Here is a 20,659-nt window from a genome sequence, read left to right as displayed (position 1 = left end):
GGTCGGAGGTCAGGAAGTCTGGCCTCATGACCGGGTGGAAGTTTTTAAAGGATACAAGATACTAACTTTGACGGAAACATGAGAGTAAATCTGCAGCTAATGAGCATTTTCAGTTAAGCTGATAATTATTATTTTGTCGATTGAATATCAGGATGTTACAGTTAAATATAGTCTGATGATGTTTCAGAGCCTTAAAAACACAGAGCCTGTTCTAGAGGAGCTTTTTCAACTATTACTATTATATAATTTGTCTACATTGGGTAAAATTGTGCGTTTTGGGAGAGCAATGTGTATAAAATCACTTATCACCGTACATATTGTTTTCATCAATAAATGTGGTGATGTTTATTGGTTAAAGGTTTGCAGTTTAAACAACTTTTCAAAGTTCAGTCTATAAAATCGTCAGTTTCCCGACAGACTCAAAATCCAAAGATCTCCAGTTCACAATGATATAAAACAGAGAAAAAGACAGATTATCAACTGGGGGATGAGCAGAAACCAGAAACTATGTTGTTGTTTTTACTTACTATCACTTTAAAGGATTTTCACAAGGGTTAATGTTGAGTTAGAGGTCGACTATATTCTCCACACACACTGACAATCTCACAAAGTCCTCATGTGGAGCACTTCCTGCCTCTCAGGGACGTCGGGGGGGATTCATAGATCGCTTCAGGATCATTAGTCAAATCCAGCAATAATTATCCCCATGATATCTCCATCTCAAGTGTTTTTATCTCCCCCTGCAGGAAAAATCAATATGTGTCTGAGTCACTTATTTATTTTTACTTTCAATCTGTTGCTACGGCTACACGTCATATTTCAGATGTAGATTTGTTCCCCCTGCTTTTCATCTCTCCTGCCGCTGATGTGTTTGACGCTGTCGACGGGAGGATTCAGATCTTCAGGGAAGGAAGTGAAGCGTCGACAGATGTGTGTGAATAACGTGTGAAAGAGACGTTAATGATTTCTAAAGAGGCGTGAGGGTTGTGCTAATGAAGCCACTTTGGGTGCTACAGGTTTATAGTGTGTCAGCAGTGGAGGTAGAAAATGATACGTGACACCAGAGTAAGACGTCATGAATTAGACATTGAGCATCGGTGACAGGAGGAAGCAGATACATAGATTCTCCGGATTATTGTGTTAATCAATCTGTCACTTTCTGTTTGTGTCCTGCAGCTCTGCCCCTGCAGACCGACCCTCAGTCCATCCAGAGCGGAGACAAGTCTCTGGTGAAAGATGTCCTGACCCCAGACGACTCGGCCGTCACAGACCTCTCCCCTAAATCAGAGTCCAGCCCCCAAACCGAGACCAGGACAGATGTGTCCTCCTCCAAGACGGATGTCAGGCCTTCCACGCCGGGCACCAGCCCGCAGCCCAAGAAAGGTACAACGCTCCTATGAACAAACATTGTCTCCTACATTCAAGGTATCAGGGTTTAAAGTATGAAAGACAAAAGGACACTGGTGATGAAGACAGGGAACATTTATCCTTCTGATTTGATATAGTATATTAAATTATTCATTGTAATAGATATTTCGATGTAGATTGAGTTATTCCTTCAGACAGATGGTTGTGGCCGAAAGCCAAACCGTCATTTGTAAAGTGTGGAGGGAGACGTGCTGGTGGTGGGGATGGGGGGGTGGGGGGATGTACTGGTGCATTAACTGACCCTCCAGGCCAGTGAGATTTATTTCCCTCCGCACTTCACAGCGTCTGCGTATCGTCCAGACTCGAAGCCGTGCAGGAAACTCTCCGAGAGGTGGGGAGGGAGGGGTTGCCATGGAGACTGAAGTGCCGCACGGCCCTCTGTGATTGGTCGAGAAACACACGGCATGCATATTACATAGCGCGAAGAAGAAACACAAAAGGAGACGAGGTTCAGCCAGCTCCCCAGGGGGTCCTGGTTTGCATCGGTGTGGGCGTGTGCGGCTCCTCAGTCGGGGCTTTTCACAGACGTTTTTTAAGGAAGGTTAAGCAACACAAATCCTCGTGTTGCACCAGTGTGTCTGTCACAGCCCGTCGGGATTCATCCTCGTTATCAGTGCAGAGGAGGACGGCTGAAAAGTGGATGAAACGGTCACAGCTGAGATACACATGTGGGTGGGGGGCTGCACTGACCTTGAAACTGAATCAATGACTGAATTAAACCTTCCTCTGGCATTCTGTCCTCCATGTCCTGATTTAAAAAGGGTCTCGTTTATACATCTGTAACATGTCACAGGCTCAGTTCTGACACATGAAAAGATTAACGAGGACATTTTGGTTTCATATTTCCACGTTTGAGTCAATCGAATCTTTAAAAAAAGAGTCTGCAGCAGGAAAAGTCTCAGAAACATTGTCTCATATTATTCTGTAAATGGTTTTTCACTGGAACCTCTTTCTACAGGAGGACTTGTTTTTTATGATTTGGTTGAATCGACTCTTTAACCCTGAGTTAGTTTAAAGCAGTTTGTGATTGGCTCAAGCTGAGCGTGTCAGGTTGTGATTGGATGAAGAGACAGAATGAGCTGATGGAGGTTAGAGGCAGCAGGGACTTTAGGAAACATGCACAGTGCAACTAAAGCTTTTACAGCAGGAATACAGCATTCACATCAGAAAGTGAGCTTGCATGTGTGTGATTGGCCGATGCACCTCTCACTCGTACCTGTACTTCAGGCGATGTAGCCCAGACTTCCTGCTCCCCTGCAGGGATCTCTCTCCTCCCTCCTCCTGGGGGATCCTCATTCGTCCCCAGGCCAGATGAGATTTTAATATATTCCCTCTGTGGTTTTCTGCCTCTGCCCTGTGGTCATAACTGAACGCTCTGTATTTTCTTTTCCCTACAGATTCCATGAGCTCAGAGCAACGACAGAAGCTCGCCAAGGAGCGGAGGGAGGAGAGGGCTCGATATATCGGTGAGAAATTATTAAAAACGACGTGGACGTGACCATGAACTCTGGATTTTCCTACAAAATTTCCCTAACTTTTCTCTTCTACTTCCAACCCTAACCTCTTTTGTGTGACTGTGCTCTGACGTGACTGACGTCTCTTGTTGTTTCTCCTCGCATGGCTCTCAGAACAGCAAACTCAGCTGCAAGGTAAGGGGCTTCACTAAAACCCTGAGCGCTCGCAGCACTCGTCATCAAACCTGCGATGGGAATCCCATTTCCCTTCCATTTCCCCACCTGCTGCATCACAAACAGCCATTTATGCTTTCATGCCTCCATGAATCCAATATTTTGGTTTTCTGTCGTCGTTCAAGTGAAACCTCAAGAACCCTGTGAACTTTCTGCCGTTCCAGTTTTCACTTAAACGGTCCTGCTCATGTTAAGTTAAACTTCATTTTGACTTTATGTTTCCTGCATGTCCCTAACCTGTAATCATGTTTTTTACGTCTTGGCTTCAGAATTAAACCTCTTGTGAAAATACCCTGCTTGCCCCGAAGTCTTGAAAGAACATATCTAGTTTTCAAACACAAGACTTCTCCCTGTGGACGAAGACCAGAGACGCGAGCAGCCAATCAGAGCCGAGCTCGGTGGGCGTTTCCCGCTGCAGAGACGTCCCTCGGAGCCCGAGGCGCTTGGCGTGAAAAATGAGCAGTCATTACCACGAACTGAGGGCAGGCCTCTCAGACAGATTAGATTTAATTACTGCTTTCATTAGCATCAGTAATGTGGTCATGCTGCAGTCGAGGGGAGATCTGCTGCGTCTCTATTGATAACGGCCGAGGTTTACTCACATTCAGCCGCTCTCAGATAAGTTTAGTTTGCTGCGTCTGCTTCTGTGTAATTACCTGGTGCAATGTGAAGGTTTTTTTTTACATGTAGAGCATGAATGCATGGCTGCAAACAGTGTGCAAGTCACAAAACATGATGCTACTGAGGTTATTTTCCCCTCTGGTTTACAAAATATCTCCATCTACAAATGCTGTTTGCACGACGAGAGGCTCAAACGTAGAGGGAAAAGTTTGTTTTGTAAAATATCTGCCTGAGTGTTGACAGGGCGTAAATATTTACCCCTTAAACAACAAGTAAACAAAAACATATTGTGAATAAATCAGCCTCGTTGTTAAGCATCATCAGCAGCAGTTTCTGCAGTTTCTGCACATTTCTTTTGAATGTGCAGACATAATTGCATTTCTTTAGGAATTGGATTCAGGGCGGAGTGAAGAAAGGCTTTCACAGCGTTGATGAGGCTCACACTCGTCTGCCTCTTTGGCTCGTTAGTGAAGAAAAGCCGCAGAATGCCGAACTTAACTCAAAACTCGTCTCTGCCTCACAGAAACTTTACTGCTAAGTCCTCGCAGAGCCGCTCAATCCACTGAAATGCAACTTACAGCAATATGAGATCCTGCACATCTCACATTTCATGCCGCCACATTGACTCTAACTCATCCTCCACACTGAGCCTCCATTGTTTTAACTCCTAAACCTGCTAAACTTGATGAATCAAATTCATGCAAAACAGAAGAGGAAAGTGTATATGTTTGTTATCGTGCAGCTGCAGGACGACAGTTTAATGTCAGAGGATTGATCATCGTCTAATCGTTCCTGGAAGAAATGAGCCGCAGCAGCGAGAGTGCAGAGAAGCAGGGATCTGCTGGAGGCTGCTGGGAAACACAGTGGGAATCTTCTGCTTATTTACTGTTATCGGGATCATAGTGTAACAAACACACAGTCTCCATCTGTTTCACTCGCTCCGTTTGGGTGTTTAGCGGTCGAGGCCTAAAGCTTGAAGTCATTATACTCAGCTGCAGTTGAGATAATAACTTTGAAACGACATCCATACGAAAATATTATGTTCTCAACCCCAGATAACTTAGTTTGATGTTGTTTGATGAAGTTGAAATAAAAACAGGATCATTTGTTTTCTCACTTTCTCATTTTATGTTGAAATATCTCCTGTATTAACTATCTTTATTTTGTATCTTTCTCAATATTGATTTTCGAGCCTTCATACATCACATCCTGTTTGTTTTTTTTGTTCTGCTGTATTTGTACTTTCCTTGTTTTTTCGATCAGAGTTAGATGAAAGGTCGAAAGCCTCGACCACAGCCTGATGTGCTTGGTTTCATCTAAACTGGTTGTTAATAACAATACAAACACGCCAGGTTGCTAACCACAGACCTGGTTAAACAGCACTTCAAATGAAAACAACTATTTTCTATCTAAATTGTGACTTCTCCTTCCAGCGGCGAAGAAAGCCCAGTGGCTGGACAAGGAGGAGAAGGCGCGGCGTCTGAGGGAGAACCAGCTGGAGGAGCGCAGGAGGAAGCTGGAGGAGCAGCGGCTGAAGACTGAGAAACGTCGAGCTCTGCTGGAGGAGAAACAGAGACAGAAACTAGAGAAGAACAAGGTGACGGGGACACACGGCGGCTGGTGGGGATAGTGGGGATAGTGGTGTGCTCAGGGAATTGGTCCCATCTTAAATATCAGCAATAGCTATTTGCTGCGTACATCCATTTGTACTTGTGGTCATGAACTCAGATGTTTCTTTGGCTGGACTTGATCAGTTATTGATCAGTTATTGATCGCTGCAGCGGTTCCTGACCTCTTGAAGTGAAACGTCTTCTCGTGACTTCTTGTCACAAGTTGCACGTACATGTGAGCTTTTGTTTCCTTCTAACTGCAATTTAATTTAAAGAATTGTTTTAAGAAATATGCTTATTCATCCTAAAAGCTGACTTTACACAGTTTGATTTGAGCCCGTCTGTCAGATGGTTTATTGTTTTACTCTGTACATGTCTGTAGTCGGGGAAAACAAAAAGTTTGAATCAACCGCATTGAGCTTTGTGAGTTTTCTCTTTGGCTCTGACGGGTTCAGGCAGAAAAACGCGACCTGGGCTGAACTCTATCTTAGAGGTAGACGGGAAGATCGATAAGTCTATAGCTTGAGATGACAGATGCTTAGTTTAGCACAAAGAGGGGAAACATGTGATGGGTGTGAACACTGACTCGTCTTTGACCGTTTGCTCCTGCAGCTGAGATATGAGTCAGCTATCAAGAGGTCCACGAAGAAGACGTGGGCCGAGATCCGCCAGCAGAGGTGGTCCTGGGCGGGCGGACTCAACCAGACCTCCCGCAGAGAAAGTGAGTCTCGTGTGAAACTGGGGGGGCGGGGAGGGCGGGGGGGGGGCACAATCACAGGAATATGTCACATCCTCACTGTAGCTCGAGTTCCAGGTGTCGAGCGGTGCTGCACAGCCTGTGACTCACTGCTCCCACTGACGCATCGCAAGGAAACAGCATTGTGCAGGGTTTGATGTCATGAGGGCGGGGGACCAGGGGCAGACGAGCCACACGTTAAAACTGCTTATTGGGCCAAAAATTGGTTTTCGGTGCAATCATCTGAACGTGTCACGGAGGCAGTTAACGAGGGGAAACCGAGCTGTTTCATTAGCTGTGAGCTGTGAGCTAATTCCCCTTTTTTCAGACCGTCTTGTTACTTGTGACGGCTTCTTTTTGGAGCCTGAGGTCAACACGAGTTTCTCTCTCCTCCAGAAGTGCCGAGGATCCCGAAACGCGTGTGACAGCGTGAACAAAGGGGGAAAAGGAGCTTTAAGCAGTTCCTCTAAACGTCACGTCTAACTCTACCACACCCTTCCCATGCTTTCCTCAAAGTTCCTCCCCCCTCCCCCTCTCCCCCCTCTATACGTCTGGATCTAAATTAACCCCACCCTCCTCTTTAAACTTTAATGAGAAGCCAGTTTGTGACCTCAGAGCATGGCGAGTCCCCTTGCTCGCCTCCAGAACCGGACCCGGGGGGAGTTCGGTCCTCGCGCCTCGGCACCGCCTTGTGAACAGTTGTTGTGTGTTGCGTTCTCTCCGGTGCAGGCAGATGCTCGGCCTCCACGGTCAACTTGCCGAGACAGGTGGACCCTGTCATTAACAACAGGCTGTCCAAGTCCTCGGCCACGCTCTGGAACTCCCCCAACAGAAGTAAGGACGACCCGACGTCAGTGTCCACCAGGCCTCCTCCTCCTCCTCCTCCTCCCTTCCCCCTCACCCCTTCCTATTCATCCCCTCCTTCCTGTCTCCCTTCCTCTTCCCTAATCTTTATTTTCTTTATCGTCTCTGGTGGACTGCCTGCCTGCCTGTGCTTGGTGACTGGTCATTTACCACCCACTCCCTCCACCCCCCCCCACACTCACTTCTCCAGCTCTGGGTCTCGTGTGCATCGTGGTTTTTAATTTCCGTTGGTGGTTGTCATTGGTTTGAGTCTCCTCTGCATTTTCGATCAGCCTCCCTCTCACCTCGACTCAGCCATATTCTTTGATATGTTTTTTTGGTACGTTTGTTTCATGGGTTCACATCTCGTCTCGACATCTTCTTCTTGTTTTTGGTTGTCCCCCCTCCCCCTCCTCCACTTTACTGTTGGTGGTTTGGTGTGGTGGTGGTCGTATTGGTGGTGGATGTTGCAAATGAACCAAGTACAGCAACTAAATGAAGCTGATTTGTATTATATTATTCTATGTGTTTTTATTTCTGTTTATTTAATTATTCTACTTAGAGAATAGGCCTCTTGCTTGGTTAGTTATTTACAGTGTATCGCTGCCAACATGACAAACAACATTTGCTCAGTTTCATATTATAACATGAGCAGTTTCTCCTTTTAGCGTATAGACCTAATATATATAATTTATTCTGTTTATATTGTTATGACAATTATTTCCTCATTATTACTAGATTCTCAATTATTCAACTTTTAGAACAAACTTTTCCTGATGTCACATCAATATGTTGCTTTATCAGGAAAGATACTTCAGTATAATTCAGTTTGAAGTATTAAAGAGAAAATCTCTGTGTTGATACGATGTGGAAAAGCTGCTTTAAAATGGGAATTTCTTCATGTTGTAGAATGAAGCTGGTCATGGTGGCAAAAACACACTTGTCTTGATAAATGTAATATATGATTTATCTGGTTTTATCAATCTCATCAGACTCTTGAGTTGAACATAAGCAGCACTGTCTTCATCTCAGATTCGTCACGTCTCATAACATGTGTCATCATCGATGGTATCACCCACAGAGCAGTCAGCAGAGTAGAGACTCACATTTCTTTGCTCCGTCGTCACTAGTACAGATCCTCAGATGCTGCAGGGACACGGAGGAGGAGAACACTATTAGTGCAGGGTCAGAGGGGACGTGAGGGTCGATGTCTCCGGTCTGGAGAGACGCTCTGCACAGTCACCAGGGTACCAGTAATAGTTCGGAGGAGGGGGAGGTGACATTTTACATACGCAGGCATCAGTCTACCTGCGGGTGAACAGTCGATCACCAGGCAGCAGCTCAGCCTCATCTTGCCGCATTGGAGAAGGAGGAGGAGGAGGAGGAGGAGGGAAACCACTGTTGCCTAGCAACAGGGAGAGGGTAGTCAGGTTATCGGTTAGTCATAAAACAGGTTGTGAAAAGGATTCGTCCGTTGTACAGCAGAGGTGACGGCCTGTGCTGCAGTCTATGATACAAGGAGGGATTTTAGTGTTTGTTCAACGCATTAAAGCAACAACACAGCTTTTTGTTACGAGAGATAAGACATCTACACAAACTGGATTCATTAGACCTGGTGTTGAAGGTCCATCTGTTCGTCTCCTGTGTTTTCTGTTGTATCTCACAAACACAGGGAATTAACCACATGATGTCAGTCAGTGAGATGTGTTTATTTATTAGGTACAGAACATAGATTGTTTGTAAAGATGGACGACACGTCTCCACTTCCTCCCACTATCCAGAAATGAAGCCAAAATATCCTGGATACGAACGTTGCCATCTTGTGTCGTAGTAGAGATCAGGGGGACGGAGCCCCGGTAGCGAGGTTCCGCTGATGCACAGGCTTTTCGTTGCATCAAATAAAACTTACGCCTGCTGCCAACGAGAGGATTTTAAAAACTTGCGAGACCACAGACACGACGACAGATGCAACCGATGTTTAATCTTTTAATAGTGAGAATCCGCACCGGAGGACCACACACTTTTAAACAAGCGATTTCTGAGTGCTGATCCTCATACTGTTGCCACAACTCTGTAAAGTACACAACATCTGGTTGGTTATGCTTCCCTGTCGGCTCACTCGCCAAATCGCTGTTCCTCTCATACTAAAAGAAAATCAAAGATTCTGTCCATGACATTATACTTTGTCTGTAAATCCTCACACTACAGGATGATTTGGTCAGAAACCATCTTTGAGAAAAATGTATCGTGTATTTTAACTTTTTAATGGTCCAATCCAGGGTTTATGACCTATACTGCAGTCAGCCGCCAGGGGGGCGATACAGATGTTTCGGCTTCACTTATGGGAAGCTGTCAATTCATCCATCTTTATGTACAATCTACGATATAGAAGTTTTCCTAAGATAGTTCGAAAATTGCTGCTCTCGTTTCTGAAATCCAGATTCTGATGAAAAGAGTTTTACGATGTTCTGTGTGAAGAGTCTCACTCTGTGCCGTATATTTGTCTCTCTCTGGTTTCTCGTATTTGTCTCGTGCTTTGTAAAATTCATACACAGGCATCTGCTGCTCTAACAAACAACTGTTGTTGTTTTTCCATCCGTCATTACAATGCATTGGGTTTTATGCTGCTGTTGCTGGATGTCGTATGTGCTGAGTCTTCATCATATGACACTCGGTAACGCTGCATACCTTCAGAACGGTGCTGAGGTCAGAGGAGCGTGTGTGTGTGTGTGTGTGTGTGTGTGTGTGTGTGTGTGTGTGTGTGTGTGTGTGTGTGTGTTGCATTCAGGACATACGGCACTAATTCTGAACTCACCAGAAACTGACCGGCCTCTGCACTGCTCTGGGTGTGAGAGAGGTCCAGTAAACGCCAGCCTCTCTGGTGTGTGTGTGTGATGTGTTTGTGTGGTAAGTAATGAACATTAACGTAGGTTTGCTGCCCGGTGTTTTATTCTCCAACGTCTGGGTCTGTGTGCAGGTGAAGGTTCGATTCCTGTATCTTTGGAGTCTGATCACGTCTTATTCGCAGTCTTTGAGTTTCACAAACATTTTGAAGGGAGCATTGAAAGTGTCACTGGATGAGGGAACTTTCAGAGGCTGGAGCTGGAAACAGTTGAGATAAAGTGTAATATTCCTCAGGTTTTAAATGCAGCTCTGCCGAGTTCATCATCAGACAACTTTTCAGTAAACTCCCCGGGTTAATCAAGCGTATTTAGAAAAAGAAAACCAAAGCACACGGGAAACTTTTGAATCCCCACAAAAGGTTGAACTGGTTCAGCCAGTTGACCGAAGTGGAGATGGTTGTGCAGACTCACTATTTTCTCATGGTTATTGGCAACAAAACATGGTCGCACTTATCTTCAGTTTTGCCTCCAGACAAAGTGGATAAACTGCAAACTTGTTTTTCAACTTATATGATATCATACAATACAATAAAATACACCTTTGTTAATCCTTCAGGGCAATTGGACCTGCACTGACAAACCTCCGCTAAATAAGTCCTTAGACTCTCCAGCCTCATTATCCAAATTGGGAATATAGTCTCAGTGATGTTTTCAGCATCATACAAACTCCACTGTGCATCAGACGAAGGCAGACAGGGTGTGAATATGTGTGTAAATGTTTGTGTCTGAGAGAAGAGAGAGGTAAATCTCCTGCAGTGTGTGTGTACGTGTGTGTAGCTGTGTACTGTATTTACGACACTGACGGCGTCCTCTTGTGTCAGCCCGCAGTCTGCGTCTCAGCCCGTGGGAGAGCCGGATCGTGGAGAGGCTCATGACGCCGACGCTGTCCTTCCTGGCCCGCAGCCGCAGCGCCGCCACCCTCCTCAACAGCAGCGACTCCCGTGAGTGTAAGACCCCCCCCCCCCGACCAGTGTTTACCCACAATCCTCTGTGTGTGTGCAGCGTGCAAAGAGGGACAGAAACTTTTCATCTCATGTTTTATTGCATTTTATGAGAGGAGAAACGTTTGAATGGCTCGTAACACGCAGTAGTATGTTCCTTCTTTGTTTCTATTTACGTTTTTACAGAGAACCCTTTGGTGACTGTGGTCGAAGTTGATGCTTGTTTCTTAAGAAACATCAGTTGAGATGTTTCACCACAAACTCCTTTTAGTATCACACCACACAGTCTTTATCTGAGTTCACCCAGTTAATCAAAAATAGAAACAGACCCTGTGGATTAGTTTTTTCCACAACAGTAACTTTCATCATCGTTTACAGGGTAAATTCTTTGTACGAGTAATCGTTAAGGCTCAAAATGTCAGAAACTGATGAGAAACACAAACCACAGCTTCTCAGATCTAAAATCTTAAAAGTCCAAAACACACACACACACACACACACACACACACACACACACACACACACACACACACACACACACACACACACACACACACACTCAAACAAAACCAGTTAACATTAATATAAAAGAATCAAAATCACACGTGAGAAGCTGAAACCAGCAAATAAAAGAAGCTTTTAATCATTAATCAACTGTTAAAACAGCTGATGAGTTGATTTCTGAGTAAAAAATAAAGGAATAAAATGCATGAATAGATGAAATGAAAAATTGGATTAAGCTTGTGATTGAAGTGCAGTGTGGTGGCTCGTTGTGTGGCCTCTCTCACTCCGCATGGTGTGTGTATGTGTGTGTGTATGTGTGCGTTTGTGTGTGTTTGTGGGCCCTGACCTCGGCCCTGCCGTCGCTCTCTGCATGTTTATGTGTCGCTCAGACTCTCACCACTGCTCCCGTTCAGCCTCTGCCAGCCCGCTGAACGCCAGCTCCCATCACCACCCGCACCAGAACTCCGCCGAGCGCTGGAGGGTCTCCTCCGCCAGCACGCCGGACATCACGCTGCGCCAACGCCGACGAAACTCCACGCCGGTAGGACGTGAACACAGATTGTATACATGATGACCCTCATGTACACTTGAATGAATGTGAACTTGACCTTTTGTGGTGTTATCATCTTCTTTGGATGTTTCATAGCTGAAGGAAACAGGAAATAAACAACTGTCTCCCAGGTTGATGATTTAGCATAAAATAACTAATTAAAACCAAACGTACCCAAAAAATGAACACTTTAAAATACACCAGTGGGATAAGAACTACTTAAAATAACAGAAACCATGTTTGACTTTGTAGTTTGGTCCATGTCCCATCCACTAACATGGAGGAGATGGGTTTTAGCCACCAGGGGGCAATGGAGATGGATTGGTCAATAGGATGTAGCCAGCTTGTCCTGCTGCCATCAAGTTGTCAAAAACATCATTTAGATATTAATGTTGTAAATTTTATAGTTATTAGAAAAGAATAACATTTACACAAGATATAAACTTTCATTCCTGTTCAGCTGACCAGATGTTAGCAGATGTTTCAGCCCTGTGGCCTGAGGTAACGGCTGCTTATTGTTGTGTCACCTCTTTCTTCAAGCTGGACAAGAAGAAGAAAGAGAAGAAAGACAAAGAGAGGGAGAACGAAAAAGAGAAGAACTCGCTCACAAAAGACAAAGTGCAGAAGAAGAGACAGACGACGTCTCCTACCACCACGACCACAAGATCCAGGCCGGAGGCCAGGTACCAGATAACCTGCACCAACATATCTCTAATGTTACATAAATCCTCCATCGAGGACTTAACTAACGTAGGGAGAGAAACAGAGCTGCTGCGTCCTCGTGCTTTATCCTCGGAGCAGGTTAATGTCTGACAGATGGTCCAAGGCTCGATAATCAAACCTCTTAAAGAGACTCTGCTGGACGCGGTTCAGTCAGCAGTCGGCCGACAGCAGGTGTGTTTGTGCAGCAGTGAGGAGCTTGTAGACAGAATGGGGTTTTCCTGACTGATGCTTAAAACAAATATGTCTCCCTGCCTCCCCTCTTCTCACGTTACACCCCCTCCCCTCAGTCCTTGGCGAGCGAACGTGGGGTTTCAGATGGAGTCGCTCGTTGCTTCCACATGACCTAGTTATGGGAGCCTCATTACCTTGATGCTCCTATCTCATCTCATCCCAACTTTCTCTCCTCCTCAGCACCCAGAAGCTGAAAAACAGACCTCCGTCGCCGGCCGCCCCCAAAAGTCGGCCCCTGTCGCCTTTAGTGCCAGCAGCAGCAGCGGGCTCCAAGACTCCCACGGGTAAGAAGACACCTACTGGCACCAAGACCCGACCTAAACGGGCCCAGACGCCCGCCAGGGTACAGCCGCAGACGGTCACAGCGGTCGCCGTGGAAACCGGCCACGAGCCCCAGCAGCCCGACACCGCCGAGGAGAAAAAGAGTGAGTGTTGCCCTCCAAGCTTCAAGGTGACCTGTGTGTATAGCATCAAATGGTTTTGCTCGCTTCACTCTTGCAACCCAGACGTTAACCTACATAATACAGTGGTTTCAGAAAACAGAAGCATCATCTCTCCTCCTCCTCTTCGTCTCTCTCTCTCACAGACTCCGGTAACGTTCCTGCCATCGTGGTGTCCTCAGCTCGGCTTTCACCTACTTCCCTCAGCCCACCGGCAGCTTCCCCTTCTGCAGTGCCAAGTGTAGAGCCGACTGCCTCAGCTGCGTCTCCTGCAGCAGCCTCCACCAGTAATCCCGCTCCCTCTGCTGCACCCACCGCCGCTGCCAGTACCCCCACCACAGCCACCGCCGCTGCCAGAACCCCCACCACAGCCACCACCGCTGCCAGTACCCCCACCACAGCCACCGCCGCTGCCAGAACCCCCACAACCGCCACCGCCGCTGCCTCCAGTCCAGCTGCCCCGGCCAACAAGCCGTCAGCGGGTACCAACAACCAGGAGGAGGCAGCTCGGGCCCTGACCGAGAAACGTCGTCAAGCCCGAGAGCAGCGGGAGAGAGAGGAGCAGGAGCGTCTGGAGCAGGAGGAGAAGAACAGGTCAGAGGACAAAATCAAAGAAACACCCGATAACATGTGATTTCTTTAATTCACAATGCTGCAGTTCTCATGTCCTTGAAAAATAGTGAAAAATAAGAATCTCCATGAAAGACAGGCTCCATTTCAATTCAAATAAACAAATCGAATGAATGATTCTGATTTGTAATTAATTTGAAGCTCTGTTAATGTCATTTATGAATCATAATTTCTTTAGGTTGATCTGATTTGTTCTGCACTGACTAAAAACATTCTCTCATGTGCAAAGTGTGAAGTTTAGAATCCCACAAACCTTCATTTATGACAAACATCTCTCCAGGATCCTGCGGGAGGAGGCGATGGCCCGGGAGGTCGAGGAGCGGAAGCGCAGGGAGGAGGAGGCTCAGTTCATGGCCGAGCAGCAGCGTCTGAGAGACGAGGTCCAGCGAGCCCAGGAGGAGAAGGAGGAGCAGGAGAAAGCTAAAGCCGAGCAGGAGGAGAACGAGAGGGCGCAGAAACAGGTCAGTCGCCAGGAACTGAACTTGAACTTTATCATAAAAACCTGCTTAAATGTTGAATACAACAAAACTCGAAATATATTGAAAACTCCTTGAACCCACTGCTGATATCTACTGGGAATTGAACCCTCAACCCTGTATTAAACTCTGCTCTCGGTGAAACGGATCATCGCTTCCAGTCAACTGTAAATACTCTGTGAAATCACTGAAAACCCTCTCATCTCCATTAACCAACACCAATCCCAGTGATCCCCACATGCAGTAAGCCCATTAACCATCTGTGGGAAGATTAATGCATGCGAGCCATTGAGAGAGTGTGTGTGTGTGTGTGTGTGTGTGTGTGTGTGTGTGTGGGGGGTACTTTACCGTACTCTTGCTCTGACTCCCTCACCCCCCAACTGTCTGGCATCTGGGCAGATTAGACAAGGGGGGGGTTACATGCTGCAGCCACGGGGCGATGTGTGTCATGTGATCGTCAGAGAGCCTCTTGTCTGCCTGGGCAGATGCCAGCTGGTGACCTTCATAATAACGCTGATGAGCGGTGGCCGCAGGGAGCCATTGTGATCCGGGGAGATAGTGACAGGCCTGTGTCGCCTTCGCCTCGCGCACACTCGTCCTCCGCAGTGGGCTGATGGTCGGATAAGCAGCGCCCGAAGCACTGGCTCGACCTGCCTCTCGCCCTCAATCAAACCATTGTTCCAACCACCACGACAGGGAAACTCGCTCGGGACTGGAGTGGCCTCTTGTTTTTTTTAGATCTCACTTCAGATGAAGAGTGGTGAAGAAGAGTAGTGCTCGCTGTGTGGAAACTGTCTGATAACGGGGGAAACCTCAGTGAACTGGTAAACGTGAGAAACATCAGGCTGCAGCTGCTCAACCCTCGACAGATGTGATTCACACACACGTCATCATTTCTGTTTTCATTGCAGACTCGACACATCTGTACTGGATCTAAATACCCACTGAAGCACTTAATGGTGTCACTGATACAATAGTTTGTTTCTGTCCTCACTTGCTCTGACTGACATGATGGTCGAGTCAGAGACCTTCTACTTCCTGTGACCTCTGACCTCACAACAGTGGCTGATCCAGCTGCTCTGGGGGGTTTTCATTTTATAAAAATAGTGCTACCCTCAATTTGTCTGATTTTGCAAAACCTACACACACACACACACACACACACACACACACACACACACACACACACACACACACACACACACACACACACACACACACACACACACACACACACACACACACACACACACACACACACACACATTTTCTAAATAATTTCCAGACCAGACACAAAAGAAGTAGGAAATCTCTCCACCTCTGAGAGAGACGCCATCAGGAGATAACAGATCTTCTAAAATTACACCACATGTCATCACAGAGGAGAGTAAAACTGAACCCAGCATCTGACCCTAACATCTGCAGCGCCAGTGAAAAGTCGTGGAAAGTTTCAAACCCATCAGGTGTTTGTTTATGTCCAGGATGCATCACTTTATATCAGTGCTGCATCAACCATGAAACTGCAGCACAAACCACAGACAGCTGAGCACTTGCTGCCTCCTGGTGGCCACAAGTGATCATAGAGGAAGAACAGCAGCATGCTACGACACTATGATCATAGATTTTTAAAAGGATCAACTTTAGTTATTGCTTTATTGTGGCGTATTTTTTGTGAGAATAATAAAATGCAGGTTTCCATTGACAGTGACTGACATGCTGCTGCTTCTTGTCTGCAGCTGCATTGATGTCATGAAGTTCAAACTTGACTAATTGGTTTTATAGTGAAACTTCATTCCCGTGTTTTTGTTTTCTTTGTGCAGAGGGAGGAGGCCGAGGCAAAGGCCCGCGAGGAGGCCGAGCGTCAGCGCATCGAGCGGGAGAAACACTTCCAGAAAGAAGAGCAGGAGCGACTGGAGAGGAAGAAGGTGAGGAAGAGGAGAGGAAAATCTGTACACTGCACGACACGTGTCACACTTGACTAACTTATTGATCTCTCCCTCAGCGCCTTGAGGAGATCATGAAGAGGACTCGGAAGAGTGACGCAGGAGAGAAGGTCAGCCAGCGGGATTCACTTTAAACTGGAAAGCTATTAAACTTCATCTTGTCTCGACGTAACCTTTTGTTCTTTGTTATCACAGAAGGACGTCAAAGCTTCTCCACAGGTCAACGGCAAAGACACAGAGCTCAATAAAGGTAACGTCACCTCTCATGAGGAGTGAAGTGATGATGTTATTAACCAAGATCCTATGAGCTCATTCATTTTTCCCTCCTCTCTCTGCAGCTCCTGGAAACCTGCAGAGCCCCAGTGCAGTCGTGAATGGCGTCCAGGCAACCGCTCACCAAAATGGCGTCTCGGCCAACGGGGAGGCGGCGGACTTCAAGGAGATCATCAAGCTGAAGAACGGCAGCAACCCCGGTCAGCAGCAGAGTGGGCTGGTGGGCGAGCCCATCCTGGCGTTCGAAGGAGGAGATCCCTTCCTGATGAAGACGAGCCCGATGAAGCCTCAGCATGTCGCAGGTACGGTACAAATAAAAAGAACTACGGACAAATATATGAAAATGGAAATGAAAACCTGCCCTGTCTCACAATATTAAACTAAATGAAAAAAGGATTTCAGGATCTGCCCCCTGAGACAGATCTGCACCAAGATGTAATGTTTGTTTCTTGGGTCACGTTCCAGCTCTCCACCAAGTTTTATGGAAGCCAATTGAGTAGTTTTTGTGTAATCCTGCCAACTAACATAATAACAAAGCAGTAACAATAATACAAAATGATGATGATAATGATGATGATTATTATCACCTGGCAAAGGGCATAAGGAGGGAGGTTCAAAAAATATAATAATAAAAACAAGAATAATCACCATCATCATCATAATAAGAATGATAATAGTTATAATAACATATTTATTAATCTATTAAATAATATATTACCTCCATAATAAAACCACTATGATAATAATCTTATAATCACAACAACAGTCTTACAAAACAATAACAATTGAACATAAAATAGAATTGAAAAGAAAATAGGACAGAAAAATGTAATGATATTTGTCCTTGTCTAGTCGCCATCATTTTTTATTTAGATGATGATATTGACAACAATATCAGTTATCGTGCATATTATTCTCTCGTTCACCTCTGTTCCTCCGTCCTGTCGTCTTCCCCCTGCAGAGGTCCTGTGAGTCCCCGCACATCCAATGGAGACGCGCCTTATGTCTCCGCTTGAGCTACGAGATTTCATGCCTCACCACAGCGGCTTACAAACTGAGTGTGCCAAACAAACTGCGCTGAATCCACATCGACAGTATCTGCCGCGGAGGATAACGAGGAGGAGATAAACTCTGCCCTGGAAGAAGAAAGTACTCATCCGAAATATATATATATATATATATATATAAATATATAAATAAAAAAAAATCTACAACAAGTATTCTCTGTCTTCACCGCGTGTTCTGGTGCAGCATTCGTCAGGTTTTATTGAAACGTCACAAGCAGATTTTACAGTGCACCTTAAAGATGACTGACTGTGCAACAAATTTTAGAAAATACAGCGTCAGATCCTGGAAATACATACTATTCAACAGTGGCTGTTATTATTACTGTTGTTCTGATATTGTTATTGTTATATCTTACGTTGAACAATGTGTGTGTGAGTGTGTTTGTTGTTTTTGTCTTGAATTACTGAGTTATTTAACATGAGGAGCATCGTAAGGACTGGCCACAGACAGTGTATGTAAATGTGTAATGAGCCCGGCTGCCTCGGCCTCCTGCTGCAGGAGATCTGTGAAATAAAGCTTTATGAAAGGGACCCGCCTCCGAGCGTTCATTGAAATTAAGACCTCACACAACTTCTGTACACACAGTGAAAATACTACCACTGCTAATATGAATCCATGATAAAAGTCTAGTTATTTTGTAAATATCAGTCTCCTGGTGCGGTTTTTAATTTCTCTGATTTCAGTGGCAAAAAGTCAGTAAGTACATTTACTCAAGTACTTTACTTAGCTACAAATTTGCAATATTTGTACTTCAGTATTTTCATTGTGTACCACTTCATGCTTCATTTCTAATGGAAATATTTTACTTTTTACATCTGTCTATGGTAATTGGTTGTAGTTTGTTGCGTACAAAACACATGATGAGATTATAAAATGTATTATATGTCAGCATTTAAGTCATTATGCTTTGATAACTGCAATCCAACAATAAAATGATACTAAAATGGTTAATTCTTCATGATGACTACATTAACTTTTTTGGTTAAAGCATATTTCAATTGATATTTAATTAAAATGTGGAATGCAGGACTTTTAGTTGCACTTGTAACAGTATTAATAATATGTGTATTTGTCATTTTTTATTATTTATGATCTCACTATTTTTACTGGAAAACTTTTGAGTGGTTCTTCCATAACTGAATTTAATCATAGATTTTAGATAACATTATCAACAGACTGTGCTCACACCAGAAGAGGGCAGCACTCATGAAACTGAGATTCACATGTTAAATGTATCAATCTACTGTTTTACTCCCCAGTCAAGTTCATGAAGGCTTTAATGCTTCTTCTATATTTCTGCACCAATAAACACAACTTCACAATCCGTGTGGTGAATGTAGATTATAACTGAGGTGGGAAAAGTTCAGAAACACACAGTTAATTTATGTATTTCTGTGCTAATCTAAGATATTTGTTTAGAAGCAGAGCACTGGAGTCCATTTCTATATCGACTCAACATTTGCCTATTTATTTAAGATATGTGGGTAAATCCAGGGAAACTCTGGCCACGACTGCTAAAAGACTGTTGTTCAAAAATGAAGATCAGTTCAAACCAGTAAGAGGCCTCTCGACCTAACACAAGTTAATATGGTGTAGTTCTTAGACTTGATTTATATGTTTTTAGATTGGAAACAACTTTCTTAAAAAACTTTTTTATGTAATTTTCATATAATACTTGCATTCTTGTCTGTGTTTGATAGTGAGTGGGTGTCTCTGTGAAGCAGGTTCTTCTGTGTGAAATAGCCAACTGGAGCAGGATCTGACTGGTTCTGTGTTTTTCAGCCGGCACTGTTTGTTTGCCTGCGGCTCCGAGTGGCACAGAGAAGAGACTCCGAGGTGAAGTCCGGCCAAAGGATCAAAAGTGCGTGCGTGGGATTTCAGGTCCACTTGCTATGATGCCACTCTAGCGATCAAATATTAGACGCTTTGTGGTCGCTCTTGTCTTCACCTCGTCTCTTGGTAACTTTGTCCTCAAACAGAAATCTCACGGCTGCAGCAGCCAATCAGCTTCGGCCACAGAGCATCTGCCACAGGGACGAGAGGATATCAAATGTCCAACCAAATACACAGGAGCTTGTTTCTCTGGGACCACGCTGCCATTTGGTACAGAGATGTGATCCTGGACCTGTTGTTTGTATCTGTTTACTTTGGTTTGGGTGGTGATTTTATAAATAGAGAGGTTAGTCACCATATGATACAGACAGAGAGTCTCTCATCATCAGTTCACATTAAGAATAATCTGAATCCACCTGCTTCTCTGTCTGAGTAGAAATCCACTGTTCTGTTCCATTGTTTACCAAATATATATATGTTATTATATCTTATTATATCTTATATGTTTACATGACAACATGACTCAGGTTCCATTACGTTCAGATTCAGGTGGTTTGTATGGTGTGAAGGACTGAACTTCATCTTTCCAAGTTTCAAATTTATCACTAGCATCAAGAGTTTTAGGATCTGGACTGAAGAGCAGGGGTTTTAAATTTCAGATATATGTTAGATCAGGTACCTTAACACGTTTATAAATAAAGATTTTATCCTGAGATTATCTTCTTGTTCCTGGTGAGGACTATAGTAAACTGATGTGATGAGACCTGTGGCACAGTGGGAACCTGATTTAAGTGTTTTTAAACATATAGAACGAGCAGCATGACAAGAAGCAAATCAATACAATCTCATTTCAATAAAAGACGGGAAATGATGTAACACAAAATCTAAACTCAAAGATGAAATAATACATCATTTAAAAAGGATAAATAAAAGTACTGTGATAACAAAAAACAATCAAGAACCTGTTGGTTTATTGCCCTGTGCTCAGTGTGGGATCATAATTCTCTATCTATCATTTTTAAGGTCTTGACCTTCTGTGTAAAGCGCCTTTAGTAAATGTATATTATGATTTGGTGCCATACAAATAAAATTGAATTGAAATAGAAGTGAATAAAGCAGCTCAACAGAAGAGCTTCAGTGAGTCTGAAGGGGCCGAGGCTGAGCCTGAAGTGCAGCCACACTTGTGCTTCATCCAAAACCAACAGTATTCACATGTCA

General features: G+C 44.7%; 1 protein-coding gene across 11 annotated transcripts in view; it reads left to right on the top strand.

Moving 5' to 3' along the window:
* Window positions 1-18,138, top strand: part of LOC118124417 (MAP7 domain-containing protein 1) — a 29,505-nt gene extending 11,367 nt beyond the window's left edge. For 2 of the 11 annotated variants that reach the window (XM_035182152.2, XM_035182163.2), the window contains exons 2-18: window positions 1,177-1,383; window positions 2,826-2,894; window positions 3,057-3,077; window positions 5,171-5,334; window positions 5,960-6,068; window positions 6,813-6,917; window positions 10,651-10,776; window positions 11,664-11,815; window positions 12,365-12,507; window positions 12,959-13,203; window positions 13,365-13,812; window positions 14,129-14,309; window positions 16,145-16,249; window positions 16,327-16,377; window positions 16,463-16,517; window positions 16,606-16,842; window positions 17,502-18,138. In XM_035182152.2, coding sequence (XP_035038043.2) covers window positions 1,177-1,383; window positions 2,826-2,894; window positions 3,057-3,077; window positions 5,171-5,334; window positions 5,960-6,068; window positions 6,813-6,917; window positions 10,651-10,776; window positions 11,664-11,815; window positions 12,365-12,507; window positions 12,959-13,203; window positions 13,365-13,812; window positions 14,129-14,309; window positions 16,145-16,249; window positions 16,327-16,377; window positions 16,463-16,517; window positions 16,606-16,842; window positions 17,502-17,512 — 2,429 coding nt within the window. In that variant the 3' untranslated portion in view covers window positions 17,513-18,138. The remainder of the gene's footprint in view (window positions 1-1,176; window positions 1,384-2,825; window positions 2,895-3,056; window positions 3,078-5,170; window positions 5,335-5,959; window positions 6,069-6,812; window positions 6,918-10,650; window positions 10,777-11,663; window positions 11,816-12,364; window positions 12,508-12,958; window positions 13,204-13,364; window positions 13,813-14,128; window positions 14,310-16,144; window positions 16,250-16,326; window positions 16,378-16,462; window positions 16,518-16,605; window positions 16,843-17,501) is intronic. The other 9 variants (XM_035182153.2, XM_035182155.2, XM_035182156.2 and 6 more) reach the window with 9 other exon arrangements.
* The last annotated feature ends 2,521 nt before the right edge of the window (window positions 18,139-20,659 follow it).

Source organism: Hippoglossus stenolepis, chromosome 17 (genome assembly GCF_022539355.2).
Source record: "Hippoglossus stenolepis isolate QCI-W04-F060 chromosome 17, HSTE1.2, whole genome shotgun sequence".
Lineage (NCBI taxonomy): Eukaryota > Metazoa > Chordata > Actinopteri > Pleuronectiformes > Pleuronectidae > Hippoglossus > Hippoglossus stenolepis.
The sequence above is the reverse complement of the archived record's forward strand: the minus strand, read 5'-3'. Positions and strand labels throughout refer to the sequence as shown.